This window comes from Sturnus vulgaris, chromosome 3, assembly GCF_052056855.1.
Source record: "Sturnus vulgaris isolate bStuVul1 chromosome 3, bStuVul1.hap1, whole genome shotgun sequence".
Taxonomy (NCBI): domain Eukaryota; kingdom Metazoa; phylum Chordata; class Aves; order Passeriformes; family Sturnidae; genus Sturnus; species Sturnus vulgaris.
In genome coordinates this window covers 4,113,304-4,136,976 of record NC_142245.1, presented here as the reverse complement: position 1 = coordinate 4,136,976, position 23,673 = coordinate 4,113,304, and the positions used below count along the sequence as shown (strand labels likewise).

At 44.9% G+C, this 23,673-nt stretch overlaps 1 protein-coding gene across 4 annotated transcripts in view; it reads left to right on the top strand.

Moving 5' to 3' along the window:
- The window catches only part of REL (REL proto-oncogene, NF-kB subunit), a 43,345-nt gene that overhangs the window by 16,963 nt on the left and 2,709 nt on the right, over positions 1–23,673 (top strand). For all 4 annotated transcript variants that reach the window (XM_088160758.1, XM_088160757.1, XM_088160756.1 and 1 more), the window contains 8 exons: positions 2,129–2,271; positions 4,735–4,883; positions 8,758–8,849; positions 18,542–18,682; positions 22,348–22,452; positions 22,712–22,924; positions 23,240–23,308; positions 23,402–23,476. In XM_088160758.1, the coding sequence (XP_088016884.1) occupies positions 2,129–2,271; positions 4,735–4,883; positions 8,758–8,849; positions 18,542–18,682; positions 22,348–22,452; positions 22,712–22,924; positions 23,240–23,308; positions 23,402–23,476 (987 nt within the window). The remainder of the gene's footprint in view (positions 1–2,128; positions 2,272–4,734; positions 4,884–8,757; positions 8,850–18,541; positions 18,683–22,347; positions 22,453–22,711; positions 22,925–23,239; positions 23,309–23,401; positions 23,477–23,673) is intronic.

The window sequence follows — 23,673 nt, the reverse complement described above, 5'->3', positions numbered from 1 at the left end:
ATTTAGTATGTGGATACGTGTCTGTATTTGTGCTGATCAATGCAATAGCATAAATAAATCAAAGTGTGAAAGTAAAAATAGCCATACACAGATGTGTGAGCATGATTTTGTGAGAAGCTCAGACTTCTGCTCTCTCTGAAACCAGCTTTACATCATTTCTAGGCTTTTTAAATTATCAATGCCTGCCTTCCCCTTCCCCTTTGCTGGACTTGCTTGTTTTCCAGAAAGAGAAAATATGCAAAGCTCAACTAAAGGAGAATTAAGTAAAGAGCTGGGAAGTATCTAGAAAAGGGACCATCCTTCTGACTACCTGCACCTAGACTAGTGGCTAATGTGTGTTTAAAGTGACAGCTCATGGCTGGTGATCAGAAAGTTATTTAAAATCTATCTGATGGCAGGTGATCAGTTTAGAAGCTGCATTTTGACTGACTGTTAGAAAGGTCTATGAAGAGTCCTGAACCACAGTTCCCAAAGGTTTTGAGCCCAAACACAGTCTGAAGTGCAAGTGCCTTGTGCTTTTGGAGGTGCTGCAGAGGCTCCAGTTGTTGAAGACCATCCCTGCACAAGAGCTGCTCCCACACGGTGGTGGATTCAGCCCCACCACTGCCTGCATGTGTGTGACAGATAAATGTTCATTCAGGTCACAATGAGGTGACGTCTCAGATGTCGTTCTTTCCATCCATCCGTCCCTGCTCTGCTGCTCTTGATTACTTTATCTCTTAGGTTATAATATTTTCCTACTTTGGGTATGAGCTGCTGCAGCACTGGAAATATTTTGCGATCAACAAATCCCAGGTGTAAAGTTCAAGCTTTGTGTTGGCAGGGGTGCCTTAACCATTGTAGGTGCAGCAAAAGAGAAGCCTTTATTATGGAGTTAGGATTGGAATCCACCTCTTTGCCAAAACCTGTGTGCTGTGGACTCACAGGCAGCATAGACCTTGGGCAAAAGGAAGTAGGGGTTCTTTTACGCTTTCAGCACTTTCAATATATTTAATAACTGTTTTGCTTATTATGTTGAAGTCCAAGCACTTTTTTTTTCCAGTGCTGTGCCACAGGATATTGTCTGTCCTGTTTGTTTGTGATGCTCAGCCTTGCTTGAGGAGGATGCTATTATATGAAGATGACAGAGAGCTCAGTAGACATTTCCATAAGCTACGTTCTTCTGATTGTGTAGCACTGCGATGATTCAACTTCAACAATATTTACTTAGCCTCTGTTGTTTATTTTTCACATGCCATCTCACTGTTGTCACTGTTTGATTGACTGTCCTGTTTGATGTTCTCAGTGAGATATATTAAATAGCTTGTTACTGTCTGGCAATAAAACATCGCTTGAAAAGTACTTAGGCTCTTGCTAAGCTAAGGTCTTTCTAAACCCCCCATTTAAGAGTTCTGCTGTCTCTTATTCTCATCTATCACTCTTTGTTTCCTGAAAACCTCCCTTCTGACAACTGCCCAATAACTTTCCTGAGATTTCATTGTCTGGGGAGATACTGCAACTAGAAACCAGCCCCATGGGAGATGGGCAGCTCAAAATGTAGAATTCAATACGAGTAATCAGGTATTTTTTTGAGCTCACAGTGATAGTATTCCACCCAGTAGGGTGGATTTTTTTTGCATAATTTGAATCGGTTCTGCTGCACTGTGGTAGGAACTAAATCAATCAATTCTGAGACAACATCTTCACTTTCAGAGGATGCAGTTGACAGCATCAGTGCTTGGAGAGGACAGCCATTCTTAAAACTGTATTATTCCAAAAAAATGTTAACCACTTCCTCAAAATAATGATTTGGGTTTTGTTGTATAAAATCTTCTTTCATCAGACACGTCTTCTATGATGGTTATAAGAAGCTAAGTTGTAAATGAGGTGGAGGGAAGGGTGTCTTTTTTTGCCAGTTACTTCCATGGCATTGATACAATGGATGTTTCATCCAAATCTGTTCTCTTCCCTTGTACCCCACCTTCAACGTGTGCATGTATATGAAAAGGAAGAGTAGATTTTCTAATAAAGTAGACCAAGTGGAAAGATGGTAATGTAAATCAAAAGTCTAGAAATTCTAATTCTTGCATCTTCTGCTGCTTTTTAAACTTTCCTGTGTCCTAACATTGAAAATATTTTATTTTTTAAGGTGGCCCTGAGCCCTACATTGAAATATTTGAGCAACCCAGGCAAAGGGGCATGCGTTTCAGATACAAATGTGAGGGAAGATCAGCAGGCAGCATTCCAGGAGAGCACAGTACTGAAAACAATAAGACCTTCCCTTCCATCCAGGTAAATACTGCTTTTATCCGGGAATTACCATTGCCCGCATTACCGTGGTGCTCGTAGCTATGTGTTGGACTCTGCACAGTAAATACAATGCTTTTCATCTCACGTTCTGGGATTCTTTCCTTGGCATGCAAATGGAGTTGCAGCAGAGTGGGAAAAGAGTTACTTGCTCCTGGTCACGAAAAGATTTGGTTTACAGAAAGAGGAGAAGGTGCAGAGGTGGTTTACAAAGTGCTGCTAGAGGGGACGCAGCGAAGACTCGAGGTCTGGGAGCCATTCATTAGCAGCTTTCTCTGTATGCACGTTTGCTCTGCTTTCTTAGTTAGGTGACGTGGGTTTGGCTTTAGGGTTTGGACTGCAGCACAGATTTTGGGAGAGCGCTGAAGGAATTTGCCTACAAAATGTGGAAAGGCTTTGAAACGTTGCTGGGCACAGCATGAAAGAAGGCACTTGGTACGAATGATGGATGGGCTCTGCAGCATGAAGTGTGTGGAGTCAGAACTGGAAAGTGAGCTGAGAAAGGGGAATTGTGTCCTCAGAGCATCTGCAGTGATGATGGCTTGGATGGTTCCACCATGGATGGGTGGGGATATCCAGAATGGAGGGATTCAGAGGAGCCCTGACAGCTGTGATCAAAGCAGGGACAAAGATAGAGCTGGAACAGAACCACCTGGGCAGTAGCTTCTGTAGGTTGGACAAAGTAGACCCTACATAGGTAGGGTAAAAGAGAAGAATTTCTGGTCCACTCTCTGGTGTCTAAGATGCCATCTTCCAGAGCAGGAGCAGAGGCTGTGTATCTGCGTCTGCAGAGTGTGTAAGTATAAAAAAAACAATGTGGAGCCCAAAATAGAGTCTCTGGAATCACAGCAGGACAAGAGGAGATAGAGAAGATGTGAAACATGACAAATAGGAGATGTTTTATGCTGAGGCACAAAAGCTGTTTAAGAGGGAGGGTTTGAGAAGGAGAGTGTTGGCAGTCGTGTTGAGCAGCAGAGTGAGTCTCTGTTGCATAAAGCAACTGTGGAAGCTGGTCCAGCCCTGGAGCCAGAATTACTAAGGGAAGAAGCAAAGAAGGTTTCCCTTTGAGTATCACAGTGCCAGATTTGGTTAGGGAATGCAGGAAATGGAGATGGTGCCAGACTCATTTTTTCACCCTCTGCCAATTGAACAAGGAACTGTGTGGGCTGTTGGCAAGAGCAGAGAGGCTTGCACAGGCTCTCAGCCTAAGTCTGTGTCAGGGCACAGGCTGAATGGGCTGAATCGAGCCTTGATTCCTCTTCTCTTGGACTGTGCTGCACATGAAAGCCAGGCAGAACCCAAAGGGGAGATGGGACGTGGGTATGTGACTATGCAAGCCTGGCCAAGTTTGTTCTTTTGAAAGGTGACTATTGGTGACTGAGCTGATTGTACTGATAGCAGGTGATTTCTAGGTGAATTCCTGCCTCCCTGAAGCCCGTGGGAGGCTTTAGTGCTGATTAGGTTCCAGGGGAGTCCCCTCTAGAGATGGAAACGTGAAGAGAGGGGCCAGGAAGAGATTAAATTTAATGATGTGGTTATGAAGATGAACATTAAGGGGGAACTGGAGAAGCAAAAGCAGTGAGATCAGGCTTCAGGTTCGTGGGGCTGGGTGTGAAATGAGGGAGAAATTATGTAATTGGTTGAAGAAAGTGAAGGAGCAGTGGAAGTATCATTTTAAGGGTAAAAAGTAACAGTGGCTTGTGTGAAAACTGAATGGAGCCAAATTGAAGATTGATGCAAACAGATGATGACAGAGCACAGTTCAAGCCAAAAGGTTTGAGGTGTTGATTAAAAGGATTGTGATGGATCCTTGGAGTCTCAGGAGGAGGAAAGAAAGGGAAGGAGGGGAACTCTTAGTTATAGGGCAGGGGAAGTGGAGGAGGAAAGCTCACCTCTATACAAATGTGTGCCTGAGCCTGTATTTGCTTTCAAGTTTTTACGTGTCAAACAATTTAGGCCAAACTGTTTTTCCTCCTTTTTTTTTTTTCCTTTAACACTCCCCCACACTCGGTGACTTCACTGGTAGCCATCACCTTGAGGTTGCTTTTATGCACCTGAGAAAGAAGAATTGATTTGGCTGATGAAAGCTCTGGTAGGAGCTTGAGACTTTGGTACTCCCCAGCTTGAATGTAAAATTGAATACTCATCTGAAAATTAGTTGGGAAAAAACCCAACAGCTTCAGAGGGGATTGTGTCATGCTGTATCTGTTGAGATCCTCTTTCACTACTTAGTGTTCCATGCACAGGTAATATCCTCAACCCTGAGGCTTGATGAATTTTTTTCTTAACATCTTTGGGGGTATTTTGTTCTTCAAGCGACATTTCTGTGTGGTCACCTGCGTAGCTCTGGTGTTTCTTCCATAGAGTGTTTCAGGATAAAATTTATTTTCTGTAACAGGTGGGGACTGATAGCTAAAACCTTGAAAACATCTCACATTTCTTTTGTAGATTCTGAACTATTTTGGGAAAGTCAAAATAAGAACTACGTTGGTAACCAAGAATGAACCCTACAAGCCACACCCTCATGATCTGGTTGGAAAGGACTGCAGAGATGGCTACTACGAAGCTGAGTTTGGGCCAGAACGGCGAGTCCTGTCGTGAGTAATGGTGTTGCTTGGGAGTTTGGTTAATTATGCAAGTGATTTGCTAATCTTGTGTTTTAAAGCTCGTATTAATGATTAAAAGAGCAATTAGAATGCTGTCTCTGCTGTAGTTTACTAATCCATCTTGGGGACTTCCCCTGGAAGTATTTCCTTCTTTATTTCGATGATACACTTTTTCTTTCCCGTCACCCTTTTCTTTCCTTTATCCATTCTCCCAATGTCTGTCTTCTTTGCCTTTCTCCCACTTACTTTTTTTAGCCTTGTTCATTAATACATCTTACTCTTGAGCATGACTCTTTCCTGCATGTAAAAATTATGAGTAATAAAGAGGGTAACAGCATTAGAACTCGTACTTCCTGGTGATGAGGGAAGTTCACATCTTCCATGGAAATTATATTTGGACTTTCTGGAGAAAGTTTGTAGTGGTGGAGTATCATGTAATTTAGAAGATAGTGGCTGTGACACATCTAGAAACGTGTTGGTAGCTGTTGTTGCTTGTTGTTTGGATTGTGCTTTCACTCAGAAAACCCAGATTCTGCTCAGGCCCAGCCCTGAAGAGCAAGTGTGCCAGGGAAGGATCTGCTTGTGGATGCAGTGAGGAAAAGCCAAAATGTGTACAAGACATTTCTCAGTGCTATTAAGAACATCTCAAATACAGTTGTATTTGATGGTGTTTCCTCTAAGTTTCCCAAGTCTCACGTAATAAAATAAAAGCAGAATAAGCTGCAGCAAACATGGAGTGATGATTGCTGGAGAGGGGAATTTAGAACTGGCAAGCTATTTGTGGTTCACAGTTTGCAATGTAGGGAATATGGAAGTAGGCTATTGCTTTGGGGTAAGCATAGCAGAGCTGGGAAGAAAATCAGGTGAATATTTCAGTGTATAAGTAGCTCTTACACACAGCTCTCAGGCCAATGGGATTCTGTTGGTGTTGGTGAAATTACTCCATGTTTACATGGGTTTAGTCAGTAGGGCACTATTAAAGGAGAGAGCTGAAGACACATCTGTTTTGAGGGTGGTGGTGACATAAACAGTGGAGATGCTTCTTCAGCATCCAGCCCAGGCTCAAGGGATCCTGGATGTGCTGCAGTTTGTTCTGGTGGCACAGGGCACGCTGACTTGCAAACGTCTTAAACTCTACCAAGACCTTGCACCTTCCTCTGACCACTCGTTCACCACCTTCCCCTTTGCCTTCTCACATCAAGGTTCCTCAGCCAAGGTCAAAGGAAGTCTGCTGTTCTGGCCCATCCTACTTCCTCCCCTCAGCTCTGTGCCTGCTGATCCGAAGCAGAAAAGCCTGATTGCTTAACACCTTTTCTGGCCCTGTGTTCCCATCACTGAGTGCAGGAAGACCCTGTTTCTCCTCTTGACATTTGGTTGCACAAGGTTCAGTGTGGAGGCACGAGGTGAGCCTCTTAGAGAGGCCATTACAGGATGTCAGGCCACGAAACACTGAGATGCTCTGCAATTATTTATTTGCAGATTGTGATTTCATCTCCATTATACGTTTGCATCAAATCCTGTCCTTTGGCATAATGCCATGCCTCTGTTTCACTTCAGGCACTGGTGCTTGTTTGCTCCATCCACGAATTCTTCTCAATATTTTTAGGATATGAGCCTCTCAGTTTCCTACAGAATAGTAAGTGGGTTGCTTTCATTTTATTGATAATGTGAAACTGTGAGCTTTGTGTCTGACATTGGAGATCCTGATGGGAGGAGGCTCGACACATTCCCTTTGAAATGTTTCCAGCATCAGTACACTCATTTTTTTTTAACAAATCATTGGTTGCTTTAAGATGAAAGAACAGTATGATCCATAATTGGATCTGGATGTTTAAAGTCATTTTCCTTTTTGTGGCTGGTGACTCAATCTTCACATTCTTCTCTTCGAGTCCATGTTAGAGAAAAGCCTCATCCAGTACTAGTAAGCAGGAGATGTCCTCTGTCAATAGTGTTTCTGGCTCTTTACTCTTGCTGAGCATCCCAAATTGAGCAAAAATCCTTTTTTTTTTTTTTTTTTTTTTTTCCCCCTTCAGTAGAAATAGAATTATTAATCACAGATTTTGAGCTGCTCGGAGTAATTACTCTGCTTTCTGCTGTTCAAAGTTCCCCACGTTTTAAAGTTCCCAAGCATTTTGTTCTGCCTGTGGTATAATGATCTTTGTACTGCTGCCCAAACTTGATCAGAGCCCTCCCTGGCCGAGACATCAAGGCAAGAGTATGAAAGTCAGAGCTTGTGGGGCTGCCTGTGTACTCAGATTTTTTACTTCCTAGTTTCCTCTCTCTGTGATGATATCATAGTTTTTTAGATGTTTTTCGTTTTTTTTTTCTCTCTCTTTCTTCCTACTTCTCCCTCTCTCTTCTTGTTATCTCACTTGCTTCCTGTCAGCGCCCATCGACGTGAAACCCCACGGCCCTGCTGGGGCTCTCAGCAGTTCCTCCTCTGACCCAGCCTCTGCTTAAACACACACTTTCACTGTGACAGCACAGGCTTAGAAAACATTGATAATCTGAGAATTTCGGGCTGCTGAAATTCTGAAATTCCTCTGTCCACGAGAGGTTTTGTTTGGGGGGTATAATAAGGAGCTGCCCCTGTTTGTGGACTTGGAAGTGTGCTTCAGACAATCTGTGGAATACAGTGTTCTGAGGAGGGGAAAAAATAATGTGTGCTGTGATGGAGCCCTAAAGAAAGCATTTCCTCCAGGAGCAGGTGGAAATGGGATTGCATCCTATTTCCATCAAGGTTTCCATACATCAAGGTACAATCCCAATCTGAATGTCAGTAGCCACGATTTGAAGGCAAAGTGCTTTAGTGAATTATGAGCTGCTGCTGTGGTTTATTTTCCCCTAGGTCATGCCATGTTCAGTTTGCAAAGGAAGCCTGAGCCTTCCTCTGGTGAGCAGAGGTTCTGGAAGTGGAGCCTGATGGCAGAGAGTTTGGGAATCTCTGAACACAGCATGATGGGTGCAGACAAGGGAGTTTAGGGAAATTCAACTTAACAGCATGCTAGGATAGTGTTCTTCAGAAGTGTACAAGCACTCTGGCAGGAGCGAGGAGTATCTTTAGGTGCAGTAAGATGCTCTTTTGCTAAAGCAGAGAAGGTTTGTGGAGTTTCAAAGGAAAGGAAATGGCTGGGATTCTGGAGAAAGATGCTTGCTGTTACAACCCATCTTCAGAGCTTATTGTAACATCATGAAACACACAGATAATTTCTCTTTTTTTTTTTTGCTTTTTTTTTTTTTAACTTCCTGCTTTACATCCACTCAGCTTTGATGATGTCATGGTTTTTCCATGTGGGAAAGAGTCAGCCTGCCTGGGACTCCCCCCACCTCCTGCATCAGGGTGACCTGCACTTTATGCAAATCAGGAGGAGCTGCAGCTCTTCAGAACTTTTCCATAACTATGTGAGATTTAAAAACCTGTTTTGACCTGTTTAAAAAAAAACCCTTTATAATAGATTTAAGATTTACATTCCTTGATAAAAGCAAGACAGCAAATCCTTTAACCTAATGCAAATTACCAGGTTTATTGATTACAAAAATAATTGTCACTATAAATCACCCAAGACTGAGTATCTAACATTTTAATCACTGTAGGTTTACTGCAGAGTAATAATTCTTAATATAGAAATATATATTCTTAATAATGTAAATCGTTTAGAATTCTATTTTAGTTTATTTTTTTTGCTTCTGTGTCTGCCCTTACTTTAGGAAAAACAGCATCTCTGCTCTTCAGGTCCTGTACACCCTTCTCAAAAGAAGTTTTTTTTATGCTGGATGTTATCACACTAATTAGCATGAATATTTTATTTAATAGTCTACACTGAAGATGTTATTAGTTGCTGACATCTTGCCATATATGCTTCAGTTTTCAGAACTTGGGTATTCAGTGTGTGAAGAAGAAAGACCTGAAGGAATCCATTTCTTTACGAATCTCCAAGAAAATTAACCCTTTCAATGGTGAGTGGAAATCAGCTGGTTCTCTTGGCAGGGTGGTGGGGTTTTGTTTGTCCTGTCCTGCCTTTGCTTTTGTGTTGGAGCTTTATATTTTTTTCAAAAAAATCTCTTTCTGAGAAACAATCTTCCCCTTCTGTGTCCCTCCCAGTCTTTCTTCCCAGTCATCACATGATGAATCTATTTGGATAGTTGCCCTTTTATTCATATTGAGTTTTTGTAATTCCCAGCAGCAGTCTGAGTTGCTGCTTGGACAGAAGGAATGGCATAGCAGAAGAAGCCTTTCCTGGAAACCTCTACAAGTGTCTTGGGAGTTGGATTTCCCCAGTCCTGGCAGTGATGAGAGTAAAAGACTGAATTAGCATAACTCTGCAACCACTTAAGCCAATACAAATCTCACTTGCCACTTTCTCTTCTCCTGCTGTGTTTTTTGTAACCAGGTCAGGGGTCTATCAGCCCCTGGGAACTGCCCCTCACTTGATTTCACAGCATGGGAGCAGGATTGCAGTGTCAAGGCTGGGCTTGGAGACAGCCTGGTCTGGTGGGAGGTGTCCCTGCCCATGGCAGGGGTTGGAACAAGATGATCTTTCAAGTCCCTTCCACCCCAAACCATCCTGTCATGCTGTGGTTGGGCTCATCAAGGTTAGAGGCAGGACTTGCTGCTGCAGAACCACACCTGTGAGGGGTTGCCCACAGGGTTTTGTTTGATGTGACTGATCTGTGGGCTGCTCTCAGGAGGAGTCATCCTGCTCTTCCCTCCATCCCTGCTCACACACTCCCACCACTTTCCTCTCACCACCACACACAGGGGCTGTGTGTCCCCACAACGAGTTGCTCCAATGGAAAACCAACTTGAAAACAAAAAAAAAAGAAAAAAAAGAGAGTGGTTTCCCTTCAGATCAACTTGCTAAACCAACTCCCCTCACAGCAATTTAACTGCCAAGCTCTCTGCACAGAGGGGGTGGGGAACACACTGCAAAGTTTTGGGCCAATTGGAGTGGGACCAACACATGCAGAATGCAGGCACAACTTGGGGGAATTAGATGAAAAGCATAAATACCCCCAAATTATTAGCTAAGCAGTGTAGCCATGTATTTCTCTAAGTGTGGCAGGAGCTTGGAGATTCTCCAGACGCTTCAGTGGGTTTTCTGATACCCACAGAATTCTCGCTATGTTCAGGTAAGATCCTTTAGGGAGAGTTGGGAGCCAGATTTCTGGCTGGCTTTAAAATACGTGTCCCTGAATTGGGACAAAAAGAAGGCTGTTGAATTTACCACAGAATAAGAAATGTCTTTGGCATTTTTCTTAATTTTAGAGCAGGTGTTTGGAATCAGGTTGATGGCCCTGATGATCCATCTGAACAATTACCCTAGTTATGATAACGTATGCACGCAGTATTTTGACAAGAGTTTAGTTCATCAGTAAAATTTAAACACTTTAAGGGTTTGAATTATATTGCCTTGACTCAGCCAGATCTACCTTGATTTTAAACAATAAAAGGGGAACTTTTCTGTAGAAGGAAGTAAATTTTTACAGTTGTTGGCACTTAACTCCACAATGACTGATGATAAATTTTGGGTGATTGTGCTTGTTACGCTTGGTAGCATCCGAGCAGATCCTGGGCTGCTTCCCACCAGCTCAGCAGTGGAGGAGGCCACATTGCTGCCCTGGCAATGACAGGGTAATGCCCTGGCAATGACAGGGTGACCCACAGGGCAGCAGCCTGCTCTGGGCAGGGGCTGTGCTGAGAAGGGGCCGCTGGCAATCCCCAGCTGTGTCATTGCCCTTCAGCGCGTGTTAACGTGTCAGCACAAAGCAAGAACGGCCTCCAGGGCAGTCCCACGCTGAGCAGAGCCCAGAAAGGACTGGGACCAAGGTCTAATAAAACAGGATTGGTGACAGGAATGTTTTTATGTGTTTATTTAGTTGATCAGAACAGGGTTTTGTGAGCAGCAGTCACTGCAGCATTCGCTGCTTGATAAGGTTGAAAGTTTTATGTATGGATTTAGTTTGTTTTTTAAGGTCAGAGGAGCGTTGGTACATTTTCCAGGATTGTGCAGGCTGTGCTGAATCAATCCTGCATTGTGCTTTACCTTTGTGTCTTCAGAAAGGCATCTGACTTCCCTATTTAGAGACATTCCATGAAGCTGTGCATCCTCTAAGCAGGTCGCAAGTTGGTGTTACTCATTTCTTGTATGACATCATCAAAGAAACTTCATGGAAAACGAGCCTTAAGGGTGCTTGTGTGTTAGATGGCTTCTCTCATTCTTTCCCATTTTCTTCTGGAACAAACATTGCCTGTCCTGAGCCTCCTCTTGGGGAAGAGGGGTTCAGTATTGACCCTATGCAATGACTCCTGCCTCGGAATCCCGGGTGATTGGGATTTGTTTGCAGGTCAGAGTCGTTCTGCAAGTGTACCTGTGTAAGGCTGTCTCCCTGTGAATTCCCGGTGTTGGTGGAAGCATTTATCCCTTGTGAAGTTGAGCACAGGCTGTCGAGCATTTACTAGGATAGATGACTTGCAATCAGGTTACTCCTCTTGTGTTATCCTTGTTTGAGAGAGGGAATTGCTGTTTCCACACCGTGTTCGTGATCCGTTGTGTTCCCAAAGCACGTCCCATATATTTTTGACCTCTAACAATCTCAAGAATTCTAGAAGACCCTCTTGTCTCTCATCTCTGAGCACTCCAGAGAAATAGGGCACGGTGTCAGCCGAACATGTAACTAGGACTCCTTGGCATGGTGATGATGATGATGATAGAAATAGCACAGCACTGAAGGAACAGAGTTACTCCTCCAGTGGAGCTGGTCCATGTCTGCTTTCTATGGTGTTTGTTTTCTTTTAGAAGCTGTTGAGTTGTGCCATATCCTTGTCTTCCCATGCACTGTCTGATGTACAGCCAACTCAAATTAAAAGAAGAGCCAGTTTTCAGTTAAGAGCTTTTGTGAGTGGGTGTGACTTGACATAGAGACAACAATTGAGTTAATAACAACTCGAGTTAATTGTCAATGAGGAAAAGCCCTAAGTGTTTTCTTTAAATTAGGGAAAAACTCTACTCAGTGCAGTGTTACAGAGGACTGACCTTTTTCTAACCAAATGCATGATGGCATCAAAACCTTGGACTTGTCTTGGAAGGAGAACTCCAGAGAAGCGCCAGAATTCCAGGCAGTTTTCATCGGAGGGGGATATAACCTGACTTTCCCTGGAGCTTAAGCTCCCTGCTCCTTTGCAGCAGCTTGCGCTGGCGAGCGCGCAGTTCACTTTTTGGGCCGTGCCCTGCACCCCACAGCTCCCTCCGCACGTCTGCGCGCCCCCGCGGCGTTTCCTTTGCCGTTTCCCCTTTCCGCCCGCCGGCCGCTGACCCCGCGCTCGTCACCGTCTGTGCCGTGACGCCCCTGCCGCGCTCGCATCCTCCCCACGCCGTGCCCTCCCCGCAGCTTCCTCCAGCGATGCTTCCACGAGAAACACCCCCCCCTCTCTCTCCTCTGACGTCCCCAGGATCCCCCCTCTCCACCCACAGGGGGTTCTGTGGGGCCGTGGATTGCACGGGTCTCGCTCCGTAAGAATTCTTGGGTTGGGAGCGGGTTGAAGGTGCCCGCTCAAACGATCTCCTCGGACATCACAAGGAACTTTAAGCTTCTTTTCTTGTATTAAAACAAACGTGCAAACCCCCAGTTAAATCCTGGAGTGTAAAATCTTAGCAGTGAGAGTCATCAGCTTTTGAAGTCAAAGCAAACCCACTCGAGGGAAGCTGCGTGTCCTGATCACGGCATGGCTTTAGCAAGCCCTTTGTTCTTCTGTTCTCATGCAAATGCTCCTTTCTGCTTATTCCAAAATGTGTATGTTAGTATAAAGGACAGCCCCCTTTCAAATTGTTTAAAAAGGAAAATTACCAAGTAGCAAGACAAAAATGCTGACTTCTTTATTTGTTTTATGATAGAAACAGAAACTGCTAAAGAAGGGTATTAAGAATGTACAGAGGTGGATGGATACACTCATTTAAATCTATTCCAACTTTACCTTTTTCACATTCAACTTAAAACGGGAAAAGAAGCTAGAGAAGCATTGTCTAGGCAAAACAAGTGTTGAGTTTTGAAAGTTTTAATTTTTCCAGTTCTTCCCTTGGCCAGGCCACTTGCCTCCCCTGCATTTCTTTCTTCTGTAAACCAGGGAAATGTATCCATAGAAGTTTGGACATCTACTGACTGTAGAATGGCATCTGAATTTTAGTTGTTTGCACTCATCAACTCCCTGAATTTTTGCTTTTTGAACAATGGGTGTTGCTGATGCACGTTCTGTTTCAAGGTACGTGTAAAAGATTCCCTTTTTTCTGCAGAATTGATGGAAAATTACCTTTTTGTGGATCTCAGTGGAATAAAAAAGGTATGAGTGTATCAGGAGAAGAAACACAGTGCTGCCACAGTCCTTCCCTTCCCTTGTTCTCAGGTTCACCAGGACTCTTCATCAGGGATAGGACAAAGAGTAATGGGTTCAGGGAGAAAGAGGGGACATTTAGGTTGGATATACAAAGGAAATTCTTTTATGGTGGTGAGGCTCTGGCACAGGGAGGCTGTGGCTGCCTCATCCCTGGAAGTGTCCAAGGCCATGTTAGACAGGGCTTGGAGCACCCTGGGATAGTGGAAGGTGTCCCTGCCCATGGCAGGGTGGATCTGGATGATCTTGTAGGTCCCTTCCAACCCAGCCCATTCCATGATCCGACTTCTTGGGAAGTGTTAGTAAAAGGCTACACCAGCACAGCTGTGGCTGCAGCAGGGACAGAGGCTGAGGGGAAAAGCTGGATCTGAAATGGAGCTCCTGGGCACCAGGAGGGGCCTGTGACTTGCAGCCCATTTTTCCCTGCCTGGTTGAACCTGGTGTAAACCAGCACCAGCTCTGGAAGAAGCTCTGCTTCCACCGATTCCCTCGCACCAGCACTGCCTGTCGTGGGAACCAGCTGGCTGAAAACAAGCCTTTTCCTCTTCCCTTCTGGCAAGATAGTTCTGAGCCAGACCAGTTCCTTGATCTGATTCACCACATGAGAGCTAAGCCAGCCTGAGCAGTGCTGGAAAGCTTGGGCAGAGCCACCTTTTGCAGCACAACCTCTGGCACGGACCAAGTTAGACTGCCCGGTCGGTATCAGGGCCAAGGGGGGTATCTTTGTACTCCAGGAGCAAAACCCTGGAGGCAAACCACCTGTGTGTCATCCCTTAAATGAAACTGAGCTCCCAGCATATCCCTAAATTAAAAACCCTCATCTGCGTAAGAGAGAAACAACTCATGATGATTATTAATGATGTATGTTCCCCACACATGTGGGGAGTGATGTGTGATGATTATTAATGATGTGTGATCTCTGGGGTGTTCTAACTTGGGGAAGGTCATTCACTTTGACATCTCATGTGGTTCATGTGCCCCTGCAGCCCTTCACTGATGGGGGAAGGTCACAGGATGTCCCTTTGCAGGGTGAGCTGTGCTCTCCACAGAGCCCCCTCCCTGACTGTGTCACACCACACTGTTTGCTCTGGAAGTTTCCATGCAGGTTAAATTGAGATGCCTCCAGCTCTGCCCACTCCAGAAGGTTAACATCATTAGCTGGATGATGGGATCTGCTGTTTGATAGGTGTCACATTATCAGTCAAAAACCCAAACCCTTGATCATTTCTCTTTGGTATTCAGAATAAACTTTCACTTTCCCTGAAGCATCACTGTGAACATCAGAGCCCTTAATTTCCTATTAATTTAATAATATAAATGGCATTTTACTGGCCTTGCTGGATGTTGAAAGCTGTTGAAATACTAAAAAACCTATAAAATTATAATTAGCAATTAATAAACAGGAGGCCTGACAGTACCAGCATCATTAATTTTGTGTCTGAACTTGGACTTGCATGTTGGTGTGTTGAACACAGAAAGTCTCCAATTTTGTGGCACAGAAGCAAATCTAGCAGGTTCTCAGTGGAATTCAATGGAATCCCAGTGGGGCATCTCTGGATTTTAGAGACCAAATCTTGGAGACAGAGACAACCCAAACCTAATGCCTGGGAGCTGTCTGGATCAGCCAGCTCAGGTTGGAAGGTGTTCACAGTTTAGCTCACGTGGGGTGTTTTGCCCAAACTGGGACTGCATTGGTCTCTTCCCACGTTAGCAGACAATGGATTAGGGAATTATTTCCAAGATAATTATTTAGTAAAGTAGGGGAACCAGCATTTTATTCAGAGGAGTTGTAAACAGATCTATAATGAAATTATTTGCAGGTTATTATAGAGCCTTTCCAGATGAACAGCAAATCCTCCCCAGGTTTGACTGTAACTCTAAGTATTCCTTTTGCAACCCTATTGCCAGAATCTTGGTGGGCAGGGTTGGATTTCTTTTACCATGGTGCTGCTGGTATTTTTATGAACTTTTTTGACATCATATTCCATATTTAACTTAGCATTTTGGTTCTTCTTTAAATTTTATTTTAATTTCTTTGTGGTTTTTTTTCTGAAAGCTCCTTACAAATAATCCTTCATGTGTTCCTGTGTGCAGAGGTAACTACAGTTAAAGGATTTCTGCCAGGTTAAGGCTATTTTTTGTAATTAGGCTGGGCTATCACAGGAACATACCCAGGCTTTTGGCTGGATCCAGATGAAGACACTAAGGTGTGGTACCACACAGCGAGCAGCAGGCAGAAGAGGAAGTTGAACCCTTGCCAAAACCGAGAGAACTTCTTCCCTTTTTGTTTTTTCTTTTTTTTTTTTTTTGGCTCATGCGTTGTGTTGGAGCCTTTTTTCACCACACCTGTGCCCCCAAGGTGCCACATGGGGTGACGTTTTTGTCCCTGGTTTCAGCCCTGCTTGTGCAGAGCTCGCAGGGCTCCATGGAGTGGCTGCTCCTCCTCTCCTGTACATAGCGTTCCCAAAATCTTCGACAGCGTTTCCTAACTTTAATAACTTCAGGTTTGTCAGGTTTTACCCCTGTCTGTTGTCCTTGTGCACAGAAGTTGGTGGAATAACACAGAATGACATGACCATCCTCCGGCCGGCCGCGCTCCAGGCATTACTCAGGGTGTTTGTCTGCCTTGGCTTTGTTTGCTTTAATATTCCCAAGGTGTAAGCCAGCATCCATTCCAAGTTAGTGGCTGCTCTCAAATTGACTTCAGAGGGAGCAGAATGAGATGTTTGTTGAAAATAACAAGATTTTGTTTTGTTTGGACGATTGTCTTGTTTTGAAATCGGTGAAAGCTCCATGCTTCTTCATATGCACATGGAATCTGGTCTCTCTCTTTTTTAAAGTGTGTCATCACGAGATGGAGTTGCAGCTGTCTTGTTCTCCTTTTTTTTTTTGCACTGTTATGTTCTTCTTGTCTGGTTAAAAACAGCCCAAGAGGAATCACTCTTGACTGAACGCTTCCTCTTTCAAACTACAGATTTTTGAAAATTCTATTAAATTGTTCGTAAAAATATGCAAATCAGGAGCAGTGGGTTTTGCTGCAATAGAATGAGCTGTACACAGTGATTCTGTCCCTTGCCATTCTTGGCACACCACTCCTGTGTCAGGTGCTAAACAGATTTTTTGGGAATTTGCGCAAGTTTGTAGCATAGGAAATGATGTCATTTGAACATTAGCATTGCTAATTTTCTCCATATCTAGAGTATTTTTGCTTTTATAGAGTACTCTTAGGCTTTAATCTGCTGTTACAAGTTTCTGAGGGAGAGACACAGTTTCCCTGTGGAAAGCACAGAGCAGGACTGAGGCTTCTTTAGTGTGAGAGAGGAACTTGGTTGCACAACCACAAAGTCCTCACTTTTGATTCAGGGTCAGAAACCAGATCTAGATTTCGTGCTCAGCTTCCATCTACAGAACAGCTTACTCAGGCAAAGGTATTGAATCTCTGTGCTTAGTTAAATTGTGAAGAGATCTGAGGTTTGGAAACTCCTTGGGTCTCTGGGAAGATCCACATGGCTAACACAGCACAGGAACATAAGTTATGGTTTCCTTGGGAGCTGGCCATGATGCCAGGGCATGGATTTGAGCTGCTCTCCTGATAGCCCTTCTGCAAGGTGCACTTTGGAAAATGTACTTTTCTTTCTGTGTTCCTGAATCAGGCTGCATCCAGAGGCAGCTGGGCTGCAGAGTCAGCCAAATCCAAGTCAAGGCTGAGGAGCTGTCTGTTCCCAACCTGTTTCCTAAAGATCTTATTTCAGGTTAGCAGGTGAACTAAGGAAGTGCATTAAAGCATAAAACTTTGTGTATCTGGTGACACAGTCAGCACCAACCTGCAAAGTGCTCACAGGCAGAACTCCCCTGGGCCTCACCACTTCTGAAGCTCACACAGTTGCTTAGTTTTGTCCTCGTTGCCATTATTTGCCTTGAAATATTGCAGATCACAGGCTTGTAAAGGGGAAAGGTGACATGATTTCCCTTTGCAGTAGAGACCAGGAGAAATTGCTATTCAGAGCACCAGAAGGACTCAAAATGCCAGTGGAAAGTATTCTGAGCTCATCACACTTACTGTTTCACACTATCAAAAGGTAAAAGGAAGAAGTCACTCAAGTGGGCATTGTGGAATCCCACTCGTGGCAGGGTGGAGACCTGAGCCAGTGATAAATGCTAAAGGTCAGAGCAGGCAATCTAATCAGTACAGCGTGGTCCCCAGGCTTCTTATCACAGCCACGTTTAATCTTCTGTTCTTGCAAGAGCCCTTTGAAAGGGAGGGGAGGAGAATGGAGAGCTGGTGATCTGGTGACTTGGCACATGTTGGCTTTGGGTAGCTGTGAGGAGTGTGAAACAGCTGAACTGCTGCTTGGAGGGATTTGGGGAACAGAAACACTTGCTATGATTTTAATGATCAGTACTTCCACTTAAGTGAAATTAAGCCAGTTTCTCATTTTTACTAGCATTGAATGTCAACATAATGGTTTAGTGTCACACCTTAAAGGAAAGTTTCAAATTCAGAGGGGGCTGCTCTTCCCGGAATTGTCCATTAAGCTGGGAATACGTGAAATGTTCAGTAATGATACCCCAGGTCCTGTGTCCTGTAATTAAAATAAGGAGTGAACAAAATTGAAATGCTGAGTTTGGATTATGCATTGCTGAGTTTTACACTGGGAGGAATATGCAAGGAAATGGATCCTTTCCAGCAAGGCTTTCCTTCTTCTGTTGCAAATCTGTATCCTAATGGCTCCACTAACCCCTGCTCTGAAAGGTACAGCTGCGGCACTGGTGGTGATGGTGGTTTCTGTTGTTTCAGCTTCGTTCTTACCCCAGGAATTGCTTTCTTACTCTTTTTCCATCTCAGTTTCTAGAGGAAACCAATGATACCATGTAGGCAAAGTCTCTCAGCGCTGCAGAAAATCTTTAACCAAAATATTTCTCTTGGGCTACAACATTAATTTTGTCAATTTTATCGCGAACAAAGAAGAATAAAAAACGACTTTTAAACTATAGAGACGTGAAACTGTTGTGACAGGCAAGGTGAGGAGCCCAGACAGTGTGAGCACTCGGACAGTTGAACCTTGCTGGGTGCAGGGAAAGCATTAAAGGCTTCAGTATCATTTGTTGTGAACAAGGGATTAATTCATGCAGCCCCTGCTCAGCTGCCAGGACGTGTGTGCCTGGGCAACACCATCTCTTTTCCTGGTGAGGATCCATCCCCAGTTTGGTAGAGAACTGGTGCTGGTTCCATGACTGACCCTCAGTGTTGTGTGTCCTTCAGTGCCAGAGGAGCAGCTGCACAACATCGACGAGTACGACCTCAACGTGGTGCGGCTCTGCTTCCAAGCCTTCCTTCCTGACGAGCATGGCAACTACACCATAGCCCTTCCTCCTCTGATTTCCAACCCCATCTATGACAACAGTGAGTACCAGCTCAGCCAGATGTCTTTCCTTTTCTTTCCCCTTTTTGTTTTTCTATTTAGCTTGGGATGAGAACTTGCTTTCTGAGGTCGGTGCCAGTCCTGGGTGGTTTCTGTGGCTTGGGACTGCCAGGTGCATGACTGTCACACACAAGTCACAATGAGCATACATTCAAACGTGATCCCAGGGTGAAATGTTGGCCAGCCAGAGTAAGGATTGTCCATGGCATTCATGGACTCACACAGGTGTTTTTCCAGCCCTTGTTCACACACAGCAGCAGTGATTGCAAAGAAAGGCCCATCCATGCCTGATGTGCCAAGTGATTAAAGTGATAGTAGTGAGAAGGATGGCTGCCTCAAGGCTGATCTGTTTTCCAAGGGAGTCCTCTGGAGCCTGCTTGTGCCTTTGAGGAATCTTGCCTTTGACTTCTGAGGGCTCTGGAATGGGACTTGCAGGAAAGATTTATCCCAGTAGGAAACTGTCTTAAGGCCATTTGTGTCCTAGTTGGTGGCTGTTTCACTTCATGTGTGAGTAATGGAGGAGTCCTTGGCCATGCTCCAGGAGGGTGCAGAAGAACATGACACCCCTTCTTGGCACTGTTTTCCACATTCCACGAAACTGGACGTCCACAGGGCATCAACAGCTGAGGATTTTAGCCCCCAGTGTGTGCTGAACTCCTCTCTGGTAGCAGAGTAGCAAAAGAACTCTTAATCTTGGAAAACTTTCTTGCAGTGTTTTTCATTTTTGCACCGTGAGTGTTTCCATGCTAAATATTTGGCGTCCTCATTTTAGCAGAAAGCACTGAATAAACTGAGATCTGCATTTCCTGAAGTTGTTAGGATTGTGTTGATGTGGGCACAACCATTGTGAAGATGTTGAGCATGAACTCAGATGGCTCTGATATATTTAGAGTCTCCTCTAGAACGATCTGGAAGCTGGAACTGCGAGCGTTGTGTTACTGAGAACCCTTGCACTGAAATAATCAGGGCTGAGATAAAAACTGATCAGATTTGCAGCTCAGCCTCAGATGCCATTTAGAAATGTGCCAAATCATGATTGCTCGCCCCGTGGGCTGACGTCAGTCCCGGCAGAGCCGAGAGAGGCCGGGGCTGAGCGTGGTGGGGGAAGCGGGGGCGGGTGCTGGGGGTGTCTGTGGGCAGCACTGGAGGCACCCAAAACCCTCCCTGTAGCGTGGCAGCCGTGTAAATAAACCCGTGCAGGGCTGTGACCACAAATTGTAAAAAAAAAGGGCCCCGCTCAGTTTCAGATCCCAGTGGCTTTTAGAAGCGTCAGCCTGGTTAAAGCTGCTCTGTCCTATGGCTGGGCTGTACCTCAGGTGACAGGAACTGCAGGCTCTGAGGCTGAGCCTTCACAGATCCCCTCTGATTAGGAGCAAGGAGAGACACCTCTGAAAACCAGCTTGGACACTTCAAATCCAGTATTTCCTTCACTTTCTCGTCCTTCGTAGTCTCCACTTGCTTTGGATAGTGAGACACAGAAGAATCGTATTGACATCACACGGGCAACCCCATCAGCAGAGGCTGCAAGTGTCTCAAATTCCGCACCTTTTGCTTCCAGATGCTTCTAAAGTGAACTGGTTTAGAACAGAAATTTCCCAAGCTGCATATTAAAAACTCTTAGGAAGAGTCAGATGAGGCAGCTCAGCGTTTCTGAGAAGTGCAGTTGGGTAGAACATGTTGTCCTGCCCTTGTTGAAAGCAAAGTGATTTTCAGTGGGGAGCTCGTTTCTCTAGGGGTTTGTCACCAGGGATGTGGTGTAGGGGAGTGAGGAACAGGAATTGGGCAGGAGCTGAGGTGACAGGGGATGAGGAACATTTCCCTCTGAGGCAGGTGCTGGGCTCAGCACTCCTGTTGACAGCACAGTGGTGCATCCACATCTGCTGGCATTTCTTGTGTGTGTTCATTTCGCTTCTGAATTCCTTGTCCAAGGACAAAACAATAGATTCCATTGAAGGAGACTGTCCCGGAAATCTGTTACCAGGATCTAAAGGGAACTGCAAGAGAGCTGGAGAGGGACTTTTCACAAAAGGGCATGCAGTGACACGACAGGGGATGTTGGCTTCAAATGGACAGAGGGGAGGATTAGATTGAATATTAGGAAGAAATTCTTCTCTGTGAGGGTGGGGAGGCCCTGGCACAAGTTTCCCAGAGAAGCTGTGGCTGCCCTTGGGTCCCTGGAAGTGTCCAAGGCCAGGTTGGACAGGGTTTGGAGCAATCTGCAATAGTGGAAGGTGTCCCTGCCCATGGCAGGGGGTGGCACCTGGATGATCTTTAAGGCGCCTTCAGAGCCAAACCACTCTGTGTTTCTCTGCTATCGAGTGCCATTCAAGCACACAGAAGTGAAACATTGGTAAAATTAGGCTTTTCCTCACAATTCTTAATTTACCCTTCCTGTGAAAAGTGCACCAGTGTACCATGACTCTATTAGTCACATGGCCCTGTGCTGTTCTTGGGTTTGTTTGGTTTCCCCTCCCTTGAAGGTTTCTGATTCATTCAGCAAATGAAGTGGTGTGTGTCATGTAGTACATGAGGCTGTAGCTCCCACTTATAATAATGACAGTAATAACTACAGATAGTAACTACGTAATTGGGGACTGGTGAGAGGTTACCAGGAACTCTGCTCTAGGTGTAGTCTGTGTTATGCTGTAGCTGTACTTGCCTAGGAATTGATTCAAACTGGGAGTCTAAAGCATATTTGTTAGGTTTGGGTTTGGTTTTTCTTTTGGTTTTTTTGTTTGTTTATTTTTTGGGGGTTTTTTTTGGGAGGTTGACACCATGAGCTTTGTTTTTTGTCTTTCTTCTCTGTGTCTGGAACAGGGAGCCTGTGGGATCCTCGTGGAGGATCAGTTTCATGGTGTCAAAGCAGCACCAGCTGGATCATTCCAGACATTTTAAATGTGTTTGGAGCTGCTGCTCCAGAACAGAGCCAGACACCACCAGGCAGAGCATGGCTCCATCCCATTGGAGTCGCCCATAGCCATGAGATTGTTTGGAATGCAATGTGCAGCCTCCAGTGGAGGCTAATTCATGGTGAGAGGCAGCTCTCCATCCACAGCTATCCTGAGGGCTGTTCACCTACAGCCACGGTCTGGAGTTTGAAATTTGAGTGGTTTGGGGTGAAACCTTCTGCCCTCAGTGAAGGTGTGAAATTATGGTCCTAGAGCTGCTCTTGGACACCTGCAGAGAGGAACAGAGGAGAGGCTGGATGGCCAAGGACCTCTGTGAATACAACTACAGCCAGACCCTCAGAGAGGGGAATTCTCCTGACTTGCTAGCCCAGCTCTTTACAGAGAAATGTGACTGTACCAGGTAATAAGTCACTCATAGAACTGCTTTGAATTCTGCAGCTTGAAGGGCAGCAGGGCTGTGCACAACCACATCAGTGGGGGAAGTATTTGAGACTGCTCTACAGTAGTTAGGGAGTGGGTGGCACAGCAGTGCTGGTATCTTGTGTTTGGAGATAAGCTGGAGGATCATGGAATATCAGACCCTGCTGCTGAATTTCCTGTATGGAGTGACTTTCTTTGTGTGGATTTCAGGGTGTCATATGCCTTCCCTTCATGTGCCTGAACTCCCAGCACCTCCTATCCAACAGTGACAGAGCCACAGTAATTCTATGTCATTAAATTTTCCTCTTTGCTTCCAGGAGCTCCCAACACAGCAGAATTGAGAATTTGTCGTGTGAACAAGAACTGTGGAAGTGTCAAAGGAGGGGACGAAATATTTCTGCTGTGTGACAAAGTTCAGAAAGGTAACCTGGACTAGGTTTTTCTCTCCCTTTTTCCCACATGGACACATTTTCCTGCTGGGGGACTGAAAGCCTTCACCACACACCCCAAAGTGGTTTGGTTTTGTAGCAGGGTGGAACAGCTTTCAGGTTCACTTTAAGGTTGAGCCATTTACTTCGCATCTGAATTCTGAGTCGGGCTCCTCTCTTTGCTGCCATTTTTTTCTGCTGCAAGTTTTCAGTTTCCCAGCTTAACAAGCATCTTCTGTTCCTCATGGCCTAGATGACATAGAAGTCAGGTTTGTCCTGGACAACTGGGAGGCCAAAGGTTTCTTCTCCCAGGCCGACGTTCACCGCCAAGTCGCGATCGTGTTCAGGACGCCGCCGTTCCTCAGAGACATCACTGAGCCTGTCACGGTGAAGATGCAGCTCAGGAGGCCCTCTGACCAGGAAGTCAGTGAGCCCATGGACTTCAGATACCTGCCAGATGAAAAGGGTATGGTTCCAATGAGATGAGCTTCTGAACAGCCATGATCAATGCAGGACTTGTGGTAGTGGCTTAATTAGTAAAAAATCTAGAGCGGTGCTTCAGCAAAGTGGAGTTTTGGGTTTTAAAAGTTACAGCAGTCAGTTCACTCCCTCTTTCAGTAAAAATACCAGAATTACTGTTGGCTAACACTGGGTTTGTTAGTGCTGCCATGCCTGCAAAATTTTCCTTTAAATAATTCCTACAATAACTTGATGCCACAAGGAAGTTCCTTTAGGCCTTCATTAAAGAGAAATGCAACACTTTCCACTCCTTTCTCTGTAGATCCATATGGCAACAAAGCAAAGAGGCAACGATCAACGTTGGCTTGGCAGAAGCTCATACAGGACTGCGGTGAGGAAAATATTTGTGTTTTTCTTCTTGTTTGAGTGAACTTACATTTAGAGCTGTTTCCTCTAAACGCTGCACACTGGTGTTCCATCACAGGATCAAACACGATGGAAAGGCCCAAAGTAGCCTCATTCCCTGTTGTCACTCCTGAAGGGAAGATGATCAAGAAAGGTAGGTAAACCTGCAATCTGATAGTGGCTTAAGCAGATAATGCCTTCCTCTTCGCTTGATATTCCAATCTCTCGAGGGTTTCTTCCTGTAAGATAGTGATGCTTCTGACTGGGCAAACTTAAAGCTATCAGTTCATTATGTCACCTTCAGTATGGGCCGTAGAAGGGTGATGTAGGCAGTTCCTGGGGAGCAGTGAA